General features: G+C 44.9%; 1 protein-coding gene across 3 annotated transcripts in view; it reads right to left on the bottom strand.

The window, feature by feature from the left end:
• Positions 1-14683, bottom strand: part of TMEM212 (transmembrane protein 212) — a 41935-nt gene extending 27252 nt beyond the window's left edge. Inside the window, exon 1 of one of the 3 annotated variants that reach the window (XM_081955219.1) lies at positions 14449-14683. In XM_081955219.1, coding sequence (XP_081811345.1) covers positions 14449-14553 — 105 coding nt within the window. In that variant the 5' untranslated portion in view covers positions 14554-14683. Of the gene's footprint in view, positions 1-6261; positions 6585-14448 lie in introns of those variants that run through there. The other 2 variants (XM_081955220.1, XM_081955218.1) reach the window with 2 other exon arrangements.
• Between the last annotated feature and the right edge of the window lie 506 nt (positions 14684-15189).

Genomic DNA, 15189 nt, shown 5'->3' on the forward strand with positions numbered 1-15189 from the left:
GTCCTATTCTCAGTCAGAAATCAGTCTGATTTCTCAAGTACAATGGAGCTACCACCCAACATACAGTATTAGAACTACTGAACTAAATTTCCACTGGCTATTATAAAATACGGGATGAGGTAGCATATTCTCCTTTGCCTGAGGGAGTGAAATTTCTTAGGAAACATACGCAACGGGTGTGCCTTTGCAGCAAAAGCAAAACAGCAGTTAAAAACCCATTAACTAGGAAATATCTGCTTTGAATTTTTTTCTTCTCTTCTTTCCCCAAGAGCTTTCAGTGGTAGGACTTTTCCTTGAAAATTGTAGTAGTACTTTCTCCAGAAAAGCTGACTTGGAAGAGTTTTCTCAAGATATCTTCTTTTGCCTTAGGTGATGGCAGACCATTGGGAGGATTAAAAAGCAGGATCTTAACATAGCTTCTGTCCATCTTATCACTACATAAATCTAAGAGATAAAGTCCAGTGTTCTCCAAAATTCTATTCTTGAAGGAATTTTCTCAGGAAACCATTAGAGTAAATGCAGATGAATGTACTTTTTATGCCATTATTAATTCCAAAAACACTTTGGCTAACACTTTAAAACAATTGAGCGGGTCCAGAAGTATTTCACGAGAAGAGTACTCCACTCCTCTGTTTGCAATAGAATCCCTTACGCCACCAGGCCCGAAATTTTGGGCTTGGACAACCTGGAACTACGCTGCCTACGGTCTGACTTAAGCATAGTACACAAAATTGTCTGCTACAATATCCTACCTGTCAATGACTACTTCAGCTTCAACTTCAATAATACTTGGACTAACAATACCGTGTTTCCCCAAAAATACAACCTGTCCTGAAACTAACACCTTGCCACATTTTTTGCGTGGGCAAAAATATAAGACTATCCCCGAAAATAAGCTCCCTGGACGGACACACCCCTCCAGCCAGGCAGAGTACCGCTCACCGACCTATTGGTATCCCGAAGGCGCCAAGCCGTGGCAGCCGGGGGGGAAAGGCGCTCATGTTGCTTGGCGCCTTGGGGATACCGCTAGGTTGGGGAGTGGCATTCTGCCTGGCCGGAGGGGGGAGTTGCCGGGCGGCTGCTCCCTTGCGAGTGGGCTCCCGAAGATCCGGACACAGCCTCAGGGGTGAAGCAACCATGAGGTGACCACACTCACAAGCAGCCGCCCGGCAAACCCCCTCTCCAGCCGTGCAGAGTGCCATTCACTGACCTGGGTATCTCTAAGGTGCCAAGGCATGTGGCACTCTGCCCGCCCTCCAGCTCCCACGGCTTGGCACATTCATGATACCCCCTAGGTCAGTGCATGGAGCTCTGCCTGGCTGGAGAAGGGGTTGCGTGAGTGCCTGTTCTGCCCCTGCCACGCTCCGAGCATAACTTCTTCTCCGGCTTCCAAACTCCAAAACTCGGCTGCCGAGTCTTCCAGCAGCGGCCGCTCTAGTTGTGTGCTCTATGGTTGTGGGCTGGCTGCTGGAAGACTCTCTGTCTGGAAGACTCTCTGTCCGGCAGCCAGCCCACAACCATAGAGCGTACTCCTAGAGCGGCCGCTGTTGGAAGACTCGGCAGCCAAATTTTGGAGTTTGGAAGCCGGAGAAGAAGTTATGCTCGTAGCACGGCGGGGGCGGAACAGGTGCTCATCCAACCCCCTTCTCCAGCCGGGCAGAGCTCCATGCACTGACCTACGGGGTATCCCGAATGTGCCAAGCCATGGGAGCTGGGGGGCGGGCAGAGCACTACGTGGCTTGGCGCCTTAGGGATACCCCCTAGGTCAGTGAATGGTGCTCTGCCTGGCTGGAGAGGGGGTTTGCTGGGCAGCTGCTTGTGAGTGTGGTCCCTCATGGTTGCTACGCTCCTGAGGCTGTGCCCGGCTCTTCGGGAAGCCAGTTCGCAAGGGAGAAGCTGCCCGGCAACCCCAAAACAATAAGCCATCCCTCTATAATAAGCCCAATGCCATATTTCGTGGGTCAAAAGAAAATAAGACCCTGTCTTATTTCCTGGGAGGCACGGTAGATACATACACAAGGTAAACCGCTCCAAACTAGATTGCAGAAAATACGACTTCAGCAACTGAGTGGTCAACGCCTGGAATGCTCTACCTGACTCCGTTGTTGCATCCTCAAACCCCCACAACTTCAACCTTAAACTGTCTACCATGGACCTCACCCCATTCCTAAGAGTTCCGTCAAGGAGGCAGGCATAAGCGCACCAGCATGCCTTCCGTCCCTGTCCTACTGTCCCCATTTATTTGTACTCATTTCCCTTGTTTATGTCCATGTTTACACTTATACCTGCTATCTTGTACACGTTTGACAAACTAAATAAAATAATATAAAATAAAATCTAGAAGCTGCTCGCAATGATATTCTTGAACTTTGACCTACACAGAACATCAGAAAGATTCAAGAACCCTTTGGAAGCCCAAACTCTGCTTCCCTCAGCATCTTAGGTCAAATTAGACACAATATTGGAGTTCCATTTTAATATTTCCCAGGATGGTTTTTTTTCCTGTTAAAAATAGCCATAACTTCTAAAGTACTTAGGTCCTTATTTCTGAAAAAAAAGAGCCACATCTCCTCCTCCTCCCCCCTCACAAAAAAACCCTCATCCCCACATAAACCTATTAATAATATAGGCACAATATCAGTAATTCATGATCTACTCATAGGGAGTGCTGTGGTGGTCTAGAGGTAGAGCTCTCGCCTCAAAATCAGGAGGCTGGGAGTTCGATCCCAGGTAGAGGCTGCTATTTCTCTTTCTGGGCACAATGAGGATATATCTGCTGAACAAAACTCCGCATTGACGACAGGAAGGGCATCTAGCCAGTAAACATTCAGTTGCCCAGACTCCACCCTGCAAGGGATTATGGGGTGGTTAAAAGAATGATGATCTATTTATGGAGCTTTCATAGCAGGTCAAATTAATTCAGTTCCAAGCCTTTCGTTCCCAATTGCTAGAAATTAAAGAAAACACTTCAGAAATGAGCTTATAGACATACGAGCCTGACCATCTTTTTTCAATGAATTCAAAAGTTGGTATCGGGCAGCCTTTGATCCTTAAAATGGTCCTTCTGAGAGTACTCAGAAAAAGGACACACCGCAAAATTGAGCTTCTGACCTCCAATTTATTGAGTACTTTAAAAGGATGCTGTGGTCAGCAGCATATCCAAAGCTATACAACGATCTCTTATTTCTCCTGCTAAATGTCATCCATTAGGGCAGGGGTGTCCAAACTTGGGAACTTTAAGACTTGTGGACTTCAACTCCCAGAATTCCCCAGCCAGCTCTGCATTAGGGTTACCAAATCTAGTTTAATGCCAAAACAGAGTCTGAGCAAACCAGGAAATAAAAATCTATATAAGATGTTTCCTCTACGGTGCTTTCCTGTGTGTTTAATGCTTTCCTGTTCAGTCAACTTGAAAGTACATTTTGGCAGGAAGATCTATAGAAATAAAGAGAGGCATACTCAAGACCATGGGGAGCAGGATGTACTTGGCCCTAAGATCACAGGTTGGAATCCCCTGTTATAGATGCTAAGACTACAAAACATTTTTCATGAGCATACATGATGATTCACTACTCTTGGTCTGCTTACATATAAAGGATACTGAATAGCTCATTGGTGGGACTCAAAAAATTTTATTACCTGTTCTGTGGGTGTGGCTTTGTGGGCATGTCATGGCTTTGTGGGCGTGGTTTGGTGGGCGTGGCAGGGGAAGGATACTGTAAAATCTCCATTCCCTCCCCCACTCTAGGGGAAGGAAAGGGAGGGCTCCGGCTCCTGTTACTGCAGGTTCGCTCAGGAATGAGCTGCACACGTACTAAAAAAAATTGCTTCTGTACATGCGCAGAGGCAAAAAACAAGATGGGGGTGCCTATGGCGCTGCCAAGAGAACCGGTTTGAGGGAGTGGCAGGCCGAGTTACTACTTACTCGGCCGAACCGAACTGGTAGGAACCCACCTCTGGGGAAGGATACTGCAAAATCCCCATTCCCTCCCGATCAGCTGGGACTCGGGAGGCAGAGAATAGATGGGGGCGAGGCCAGCCAGAGGTGGTATTTACCAGTTCTCTGAACTACTCAACATTTCTGCTACTGGTTCTCCAGAACTGGTCAGATCCTGCTGAATACCACCTCTGGAATAGCTATCAAAATATTGACGCTACTTTAATTTCTTCTGTTGCTTTCTCAATTGTCAGTATCTCTGCTGTCAATAAACAATATAGGTAGTTCTTGACTTACAACAGTTCATTTAGTGACCGTTCAAAATTACAAAGGGACTGAAAAAAGTGACTTATGGCCATTTTTCACACTTACAACCTCTGCAGCATCCCCATGATCATGTGATCAAAATTCAGAAGCTTGGCAACTGATTCATATTTATGACCGTTGCGGGATCCCAAGGTCATGTGATCATCCTCACTTATTTTCCCCATGAAATGCCCCCAACACACCAGGAGTCTTTCTCTCCCCATACTTGTAAAGGAAGTCCTGGAAGGTGCGCTTGCTTGTTTCCAGTATATCACAAAGCACACACAAACACACACCAGTGTTGAGATTCAATTTTTTTTCATTACTGGTTCTGTGGGTGTGGCTTGGTGGCCATGGAATGGCTTGGTGGGTGTGTAATGGTGGGCGTGGCTGGGGAAGGATACCGTAAAATCTCTAATTCCCTCTCCACTCCAGTTATTGCAAAATCCCTATTTCCTCCCAATCAGCTGGGACTCAGGAGGCAGAGAATAGATGGGGTGGGGCCAGCCAGAGGTGGTATTTACCAGTTCTCTGAACTCCTCAAAATTTCCACTACCGGTTCTCCAGAACTGGTCAGAACCTGCTGAATACCACTTCTGATACCCATGCTCAGAAGGCCCGCCAACTCTCAGCACCACAGATTCCACAAAAGAATTCCGATAAAGTTCCAGACAGGATTTAGAAGTTCGTACTATCCATGGCTGATTGACAGGAAACAAATAGTTGTCTGCCACAGCTACTCGTCTCCGCCCCCTGCCATTTATCCCCAGAGATAAGGTGGGGTTTAGCTAGCAGCAATGGCTCTTCCATCCTGATGACCGGCCAATAGCATCCCGCTGCTCTCCTCTTCTCTGCCTTCTGCATAAGGCACAGGACCCAGCTGCTGCTCCTCTCCCTCATCAGCCACTCTGTACCTGGGGGCTGTTGCCTCTCCATCTGGGGGCTGATGGATTGCCCAGGATCCATCTCTGTCTCTATCTCTGACAGCTCCATTCCCTCTTCCCCCTTGGAGCTCTCCGATTGCTCAGGCCTCTCTGACTCCCACTCCGCCGCCGCCTCTGATTCAGCTGCCGGAGGGGCCGGCAGCCAATAGGCCACAACGCTATTCATCCTTCTAAAGACGTTTACACTGATTCAGCCACTAATCGTCCGCGTGAAAAACACATATTCATCTAATGGGTTTTGTTTCAGTATTTCAAATAATTGAAGAGTCTCCGTACACCAATCTCAGAGGAGAAGTGTCTGCCTTTCTCTTGACCTTAAGCTGCGATTGATCTGAGCTATATTTTTTTTAAAAGCATTTGTTTGATAAAGCCACGGCAAAAACAAAAATTGATTTCATGTGATGTGTCTAATTATGAAAAATAAATATGATTAATGAAGTTACTCTTCAGTTTACATTTCATAATTTTTTCTCCACTATCACGTTACAAATTACATTTCGGAACAGCTTTTTGAAGTCCCTGAAATCCACAACCAAGTTTATCAAGAATTTGGGATTCTCTGGCTTAGAAAGGGGGAAAAAAGCTTTCACAGCCCTTTTTATTCCTAGAGTAACTTTTTTGCTACAAATTAATCACCCTCTTTGCATATTTTCACTAGAAATTAATCATTCCAGGCAGAGGTGGAATTCACTTACCTTCCCTACCAGTTCGCAAATGTGAGCTCACTTTGCTCGTACATGCCTCATCTATGCATGTGCACCGCCTTCTGCACATGAGCAGTGCTCGCACATTACGTTGGGGTGGGTGAGCGGAGCCTCCCGCACCCACCGCTACTGGTTCGCCCGAACTGCAGAGAACAGGCTCGATACCACCTCTGATTCTAGTTGCATATTAGTAATGTAGAAAACCTGCATTCTAAAACTATGACACCGAAGCTTCAAATATTTCTCAGGTATTTCCAGATACTTTCATATACTCAACTTTTAATAACTTAGACACTACGTTATCCTCTAAACTAGCAACTTAAATAAACACATTAACATTCTTTCTGCGACAGCTATCAATTCTGCCTACCAAAGATCCGCTCCAGATGGGAGAAGCAATGCGAACGCTCCATCCAACAAACCCTGGTTTATAAGAAAAAACAGGGAAAAAGGCAATAGTTCCCGAAATGAGGCTTAGGATTCCAAAGGAAATGAGCATTTTTCCAGTAACTGAAAACAATTTCCTTGTGTTCATTTTCAATCTCTCTTCTTTCCTTCTGTAAATTGCCCAAGATTTACAGCAATAGGCTGACACATACCATTGCACACCAAAGCATCTTGGAGACTGTTGCCATGGGCGTTCTCTTATTGTTTGCTTGCTCAGGTGGATCGCAACTCGTTGTATAATTGAAATACAAGGCACCGGTGTGGAATTAGGAACAATTGCAGGTAGTCCTTGACAATCAAGCCCACAATTTCGGTTGTAAACTGTGATGGCTGTAAAGCAGATCAATTTAAGTCCAGTTTTTTACAGCAGTTGTTAAGCAAACGTGGAGGTTATTAAGCAAATACAGCTATCATTAAGTCTTTTGGGTCTTAAGTGAACCCAAACTGGTTTCCAGCAATAATAAAATAATAAAATAAAATAAAATAAAATAAAAAATAATATAAATATATATATATATATATATATATATATATATATATATATATATATATATATATATATATATATATATATATATATATATATATATATATATATATATATATATATATATAAAATAATAAAACAAAATAAAATAAAAAATAATAAAATAAAATAAAATAATAAAATAAAATAAATAAAATAAAATAAAATAAAATAAAATAAAATAATAAATAAATAAAATAAATAAAATAAATAAAATAAATAAAATAAATAATAAAATAAATAAAATAATAAATAAAATGATAAAATGATAAAATGATAAAATGATAAAATGATAAAATGATAAAATGATTGATAAAATGATAAAATGATAAAATGATAAAATGATAAAATGATAAAATGATAAAATGATGATAAAATGATGATAAAATGATGATAAAATAATAAAATAATAAAATAATAAAATAATAAAATAATAAAATAATAAAATAATAAAATAATAAAATAATAAAATAATAAAATAATAAAATAATAATAAAATAATAAAATAATAAAATAATAAAATAATAAAATAATAAAATAATAAAATAATAAAATAATAAAATAATAAAATAATAAAATAATAATAAAATAATAAAATAAATAACAAAATAAAATGAAATAAAATAAATTAAACAAATGAAGTAAATAATTAATGAAATAAAATAAAATAATAAAACGTCAATCGGCCAAGTCCACACCAGGCGGCCAAAAAAGCTGAAGGTCACAGTCCTCATCGAGGACTCTTCATGTGAGATGGAGATCGACACCGGGTCATAACTGGCCATCATACCATGGTCTACCCTACAGCAGGCTATCCCTAGCCTAAAGAAGCAGCATCTGCACACCCCTGACATCCACCTATGCAATTACCAGGAAAACGGGGTCCCCATTGTGGGCCAAGGCACCTTCCAGGTGAAGTTCAAGCAGTTCAGTGGAAAACTCCCAGTGACAGTGGTCAGTGGCAACTTGCAGAGCCTCCTAGGACTAGATTGATTCCAAGCCCTGGGCCTAGAGGTGACCGGTATCAATGCCTTGACAGACGATGCTGCTGAAGCCATCTTTAAGGAGTTCGAGGACGTCTTCGGCACTGGTCTGGGTACATATGTGGGGACTCCAATTTCCTTTAGTTTGGACCCCAACATAGCCCCAATAGGGCTAAAGCCCAGGAGAGTACCTTTTGCTCTCCGCCCCAAAATTGACAGGGAAATTGACAAGCTCGTAGGCCAGGGAATCCTAGAGCCGGTCGATCATGCATGCTGGGAAACCCCTATAGTAACACCTGTCAAATCTGATGGGTCTGTCCACATCTGCGCGGACTACAAGTGCACAAAAAATAAAGCACTACAACAAAACGCCTATCCTGTACCCATTGTACAGCACCTCCTTCATTCATTAGGCTCCGGAAATTTTTTTGCTAAATTGGACATGGAGCAGGCATACCAACAATTGTAGATGGTGCTATGGTGAAGGCCCAAACAATTGTGATGCATAGGGTGCATTCAAATGTCACCGCCTGCAATTCGGCATTAGTATCGCCCCTGGACTGTTCCAAAGCGTCATGGAACAGCTTTTGCAGGGGATTCCAGGAGTTATCCCCTATTTCGATGACATCTTGGTATTGGCTGCAAATGAGGCACAACTTTTCAAATGTGTACGAACAGTTTTGGCTCAAATTAGAGACAAAGGCCTCCGTCTCAAAACAGAGAAATGCCAAATTAACATGCCAAGGGTTGAATTCTTAGGGTACCTAATCGATGGCTCTGGGATTCACCCAACCACACAAAAAATTAAAGCAATTCAGGACGCCCCCACACCTCTCAATCAAACCAAGCTGCAGGTGTTCCTCGGGCTCCTTAATTTCTACAGTGTCTTTCTTAAACAGAAAGCCACCATTGCTGAGCCTTTACGCCGTCTCCTGGCTAAGAACACAAAGTGGTCCTGGGACAGAGCTGAAGCTGCCACATTTGCCGTGGTAAAACGACTCCTGTTGGCAGACTCCTTTCTGGTACAATACAGCCAGACCCTGCCGTTGGTGCTGACCTGCGACGCTTCCCCATTCGGCTTCGGCGCCATTCTCAGCCACCACATGCCCAATGGAACCGAAGTCCCTATTGCATTTTATTCCAGGACCTTGTCCGCCGCAGAGTAGAACTACAGCCAGCTGGACCGTGAGGCTTTGGCTGCAGTGGCTGGAGTAAAGCGGTTCCATGAGTATCTATATGGCCGTGACTTCGAACTGGTTACAGACCACAAGCCGTTGTTGGGCTTATTGGCTGGGGACCAACTTACCCCAGTGTCATTATCACTTCGCATGGCCAGATAGACCATCTTCCTAGCTGCCTACTCCTACCGTCTCATCCCTGACCAGGCTCCACTTTGGGGCACACTGATGCTCTCAGCCGCTGCCCGCTGCCTGAACTTCTCGCTGACCCTACTCCAGAGATGCCAGTCCTCCTCATTGACTGCCTTGAGACTGGCCCTGTCTCATCCAGTGACGTTGCCCGTTACTCTGCGAAGGACTCCACATCAAGCAAGTTTTGAACTGGGTGTGGAAGGTGTGGCCCAAGGGGCCTGTTGGGACTGATTTCAAAATGTATTTGGCCAAACGCGATGAGTTATCGGTTGTAAATGGCTGTTTACTGTGAGGGGATCAGGTTGTTGTTCCACCCAAACTGCACATTGCAGTATTAGAGGCTTTACACGTAGGGCATCCTGGAATTGATCTCAGGACAAGCACCCCCTACACCTCTAGAAGTCAACTCATCAGTTTATTATTCTTTGACTCCGTCTCCCTGTTACTGCAGGGTAATAGCCTGGAGGGGGGGGGGGCAGAGTAAGTTGGGTAGGACACAGAGTTTTCAAAGAGAGGAGAGTGACTGAGAAATTCAGGAGGAATAACACTTCTTGGTGTCTGTTGCCTAAAGTGATCCAATCACTCTGCTTCATGCTAAAGTCAGGAGCGGAAGGCTCCATCCAATGGGAATAGAATCACTGGCATCTCAGGAATGTGGAAGAAACACACATGTGGCAGGAAACAAATGAAAACCTCTCGGTGTGAACTGCACAAGATCTTCAGTTTATGGTCATGGCTATACAACAATGGACCAGGAATAGCCTGCTTCTACCTTGACATTATTGAGATAGAGAGAAAGGAAAGGATTCAGTACATACCCAGTGACAAAGATGGGGGAAAGGTGGCATTTCAGGAGCTATTGAATTATCCTTCCCAGCATCGCTCAGTTCTTGGCTATTGCGGTGAAGAGTTTTTGTAGCTCTGCAACATCTGGAGATTTGTAACCTCTGCATCCACATGTTAAGACTCTCTCCTGGGTTTTCCTCTGTTTTGCTATCCCAGCAGATGTTTTGCAAACGTTAAGCCATTTGTTTTTTAGTGCAACAGTTTAGCACAAATTATTTATTAGCAGGGTCAAAGCAGTTCCTCGCATAGCTAGCTGCCACGAAGAATTTAATCACTCCAATGCTATTCCAATGGCCCGAGGATTAAACAAATCCCGAGAAGTCAGGGAGAAAATGTTAATGCAAAGAAAGATTGGGATGTTTGGACCATATGTTCAATCTTAAATTATAAACAATGAAGATTCCTGGTATGAAGCAAGACAGTTCTCTTTAAGTGCCCTGATTTATTGTTTAAACAGCTCTTTTGCCCAATTCCCCAGGAGGACAAACCACTTCCTTGTGTACACAGAGTTATTGACCTTCTGGCTGAGTCAGAGAGTCATTGTTTTGGGTTACGTTACGCGGACCTCAATGAAAACCCAACTTCCTGTGTGTCCAAACCTCCCCCCCCCCAAAAAAAAACCTCTGACAACTGCAAAGGAGGAGGAACTAAGCATGGCCCTGGCTTGCAATCACAGTCATCACCCCCCCCCTTCAGGATTAAATATAAAGGGGGGGCTCAGAGGGAATTCTGCCTGCTTTGGATTAAGATTTGCTATCATCTGTCTTGCTCATCTGAGTGTTGGAAGAAATGTCCGCCTGGGTTCAGTTCCAAGTGGGGAGAAAGACAATGGAAACATGGTGGCTTTTTGCAAAGATGGTTTTAATGGTGGACAGGACCACATGGCTTGAGGTCCTGGGCAAAAAAGTATGAGAGAGAGGGAAGGGAGAGAGAGAAAGTACGAGAGAGAGAGAAAGTACAAGAGAGGGGGAGAGAGAGAGAAAGTACGAGAGAGGGGGGGGAGAGAGAGAGAAAGTATGAGAGGGGGGAGAGAGAGAAAGTATGGGGGGAGGGGGAGAGAGAGAGAGAAAGTACGAGAGAGAGAGAGAGGTAGGGAGGGAGAAAGAGAGAGAGAAAGTACGAGAGAGAGAAAGTACGAGAGAGGGGGAAGAGAGAGAGAAAGTATGAGAGAGAGGGAGGGGAGAGAGAGAAAGTACGAGAGAGAGAGAGAAAGTACAAGAGAGGGGGAGAGAGAGAGAAAGTACGAGAGAGGGGGGAGAGAGAGAGAAAGTATGAGAGGGGGGAGAGAGAGAAAGTATGGGGGAGGGGGAGAGAGAGAGAGAAAGTACGAGAGAGAGAGAGAGAGGTAGGGAGGGAGAAAGAGAGAGAGAGAAAGTACGAGAGAGAGAAAGTACGAGAGAGGGGGAAGAGAGAGAGAAAGTATGAGAGAGAGGGAGGGGAGAGAGAGAAAGTACGAGAGAGAGAGAAAGTACAAGAGAGGGGGAGAGAGAGAGAAAGTACGAGAGAGGGGGGGAGAGAGAGAGAAAGTATGAGAGGGGGGAGAGAGAGAAAGTATGGGGGGAGGGGGAGAGAGAGAGAGAAAGTACGAGAGAGAGAAAGTACGAGAGAGGGGGGGAGAGAGAGAGAAAGTATGAGAGGGGGGAGAGAGAGAAAGTATGGGGGGAGGGGGAGAGAGAGAGAGAAAGTACGAGAGAGAGAGAGGGAGGGAGGGAGAAAGAGAGAGAGAGAAAGTACGAGAGAGAGAAAGTACGAGAGGGGGAAGAGAGAGAGAAAGTATGAGAGAGAGGGAGAGAGAGAGAAAGTACAACAGAGAGAGAGAGAGAAAGTATGAGAAAGAGAGAGAGAGGGAGGGGGAGAGAGAAAATACGAGAGAGAAAGTACGAGAGGGGAGAGAGAAAGTATGAGAGAGAGAGAGAGAGAGAGAGAGAGAGAGAGAGAGAGAGAGAGGAGAGAGAGAGAGATTTATACCCTCTGTTGGCCCCCACCTTAGAGCTTCCTGTTCCTGTGTAAGAAATGTATTCTGATTGGTTGTCGTGCAGGGGTAACTTTGAGTCCTAAGCTTGGTTGAAACCTGCTGGGTGATGTAATCTTTCCATGTGCATGTGGTGATTTCTCTGGAGGCTAGACAGGTTTGGACTTCCAGAACCTCTAGTAGGCCCATTTTCTCCCCTCCCCGAGCCTCTGCGCAGGCCCTGCACTTACCTGGCATGATGAACAGGCTCCTGAGAGGGGTGGGGTGGGTGTGGCCATCCAGGGGTCGCATTTGGGGGTTTGCCGAACTGGGCAGAACCCTAGCTAGAGGATCGCCCAAACCCGTGCGAACCCCCAGCAGACACACACACCCCCTGTTTTCAGGGTCTCTCAAGCACTCACCTCAATCAAAAGGAATAGTTAATACCTTACTATGTTGGATGGCACAAGGTGAATTAATTGACTTAGGGGAGAATGATTGGCCCTCAACAGTGTAATGAAACTAGAAAGAACATCTTGAGGAGCATCAAGAGAAGTTCAGAGTATAGATAAAGGGAAATAATGATTCCCTTCTACTTTGCCTTGGTCAGGCCTCATTTGAAGCACTGCATTCAATTCTCCACACTCTGTTTAAAAGAACCAGAGAAGACAACCAATAGCAACGGCACTTAGACTTCTATACCGCTTCATAGTGCTTTTACAGCCCTCTCTAAGCAGTTGACAGAGTCAGCCTATTGCCCCCAACAACCTGAGTCCTTATTTTACCCACCTTGGAAGGAGGGAAAACTGAGTCAACCTTGAGCCTGGTGGGATTCGAACTGCCAAATTGCAGGCAGCTGACAGGCAACAGAAATAGCCTGCAGTACTGCATTCTAACCACTCTGCCACGGCTCTCTAACCAAGATGGCCAAACAAAGGACTGGAAAGCAGGTGCTACAAGGTACCTGTTAGATTGGGTAATGGATAGGCACACACAGGCTTAACGGTAACAACAGCTCTCTATTAAGTACAACAAGTGAGAACAATCCAGCGAAGGTTGAATCTGACAGCAGCCCTTTTATAAGGAGCTGTCAGACCCTTCGACCAATAGGATTAAACCCCTGTTCCCGCCGGAACAGAGGACCTTGGTGGAAACCACTGTAGTTAGAGCAAGTGTCTAACAGTACCGTTCAAATATGTTTAAGTTGCAAAAGAAAGGATTCAGACCTGTTATCTCCATATATTGGAAGATCTGCCACATTGAAGAGCGTTTGGGACTTTTTTTCACTTGCTCAGAAGATAAGCCTAGAACTAATCAGATGTCAATTTCAAGGATGTAGATGGAGATTAGCTAGTGGGACTTCAACTCCCAGATTTCCCCAGCCAGCTGTATGGAGAGAAACCTGCAGTAGTGGATTTAGCTGGAATTGGAAACCTATAATCAAACATTTAAAAGCACAAAACCAAACCACATTGGTGTGATTTTACTCTGACATGCTCTGATATCTGGTTCACATTCCTTATTTTGTTTGCTAATTATTAATTTCTCAGGATGAGATTTGTCACAATACAAAAAGACCACTAGGTGTCGCTAGGCAGCAACAATTGGAGCCAACAACTTCTTACCTTAACCTGCTGCTCTTCAAACTCAAATCTTTTTGATTTTCTTATCACAACCTATTTCAGGTTAAAACACAACATTTTCTCTGTAGCTTTGTTTCCTTTGAAGGATCAACCAACAGTCTAGAAAGATATTTGCTCCCCACCAGTTCCCTCAGAAATATAAATAATAATATTAAGACAGAAGTTTTTTACGCTTCTGTCTAATGCCAATATTTAGTTCAGCCCATTTTGCTGCCAATCAGCCTCTATTTTGTCTCCAGTGCCTTTCTCCCGGCTTGGAACTGAACCGCTGGTAGGATTCAAAAAAAATTACTAGCGGTTCTGTGGGCGTGGCTTGGCGGGTGTGGTGTGGCTTGGCGGGCATGGCTTGGTGGCGGGGGAAGGATACTGTAAAATCCCCATTCCCTCCCAATCAGCTGGGACTCGGGAGGCAGAGAATAGATAGGGGTGGGGCCAATCAGAGGTGGTATTTACCGGTTCTCCGAACTACTCAAAATTTCCGCTACCAGTTCTCCGGAACCGGTCAGAATCTGCTGAATACAACCTCTGAATTGAACCAGATTTATATTTCTTCCAACTGGACAATGTTCGCTTCCTCAGCTAAGAAACCGAGATGAGCACCTTCCCTTAAAGCAGGGGTGTCCAAACTTGGGAACTTTAAGACTTGTGGACTTCAACTCCCAGAATTCCCCAGCCAGCATGGCTGGCTGGGGAATTTTGGGAGTTGAAGTCCACAAGTCTTAAAGTTCCCAAGTTTGGACACCCCTGCCTTAAAGTCAGACACAATTGGAAATAGGAAACCTTTACCTTACCATTATCATCATCATCATCATCAAGTGGAATTTCCTGGTGGTTTTCTTTCCAAAATCAGCCCTTGTTCTGTTGCCTTTCATTTTTCGCAACAGACGCAGGACCATAATGACTACAGAAGCAATCTGCCAGCTACACCGTCAGATCCTTGGCAACTCTTCTCCAGCCTTGTCTACATGATTGACAACATGATTTCCAGGGTTGCTGGCTGCATTTTTTTCAGTCTTGGTCAGCTTTTTTTTTCGCTCCTTGGATGCCAAGGAGTGAAATTGAGACCTCGTAGCTTTAAAGCAGCTGGGCTGCACCTGGCTTTAATCAGACCTTCAGCACATGTCAGGGTCTGAAGAGGAATGGAGGAGAGAGAAGGCATTAACATTTGTTAAGTGACCTTTTCAGGGCCCCACACACGAGGGAGGACACACGCTGGACCTTATTTTTGTCTCTGGCCAGTGGATGAGAGATCTGGGTATAGGGGATTCAGTTATCACACCACTGTCATGGTCAGATCACTCGCTTCTCCGGCTCGACTTCCCAGGCGCTACCCCCCATCGCGGGGAGGCGGAACCAGAAGGTCCTAGATGGTTCCGCCCTAGGCGACTGATGGAACCACACAGGTTCCAGATGGAGCTTGGGCCATTTCCTGTAGCCCTGACCCGCTCCCGGACGGAGGACCTGGTGGCCACATGGGATAGTGCGGCGGCGGGGGCCTTGGACCGGGTTGCGCCTTTGCGGCCTCTCCGGTG

This window comes from Natrix helvetica (genome assembly GCF_964273705.1).
Source record: "Natrix helvetica genome assembly, chromosome: 5".
Taxonomy (NCBI): Eukaryota; Metazoa; Chordata; class Lepidosauria; order Squamata; family Natricidae; genus Natrix; species Natrix helvetica.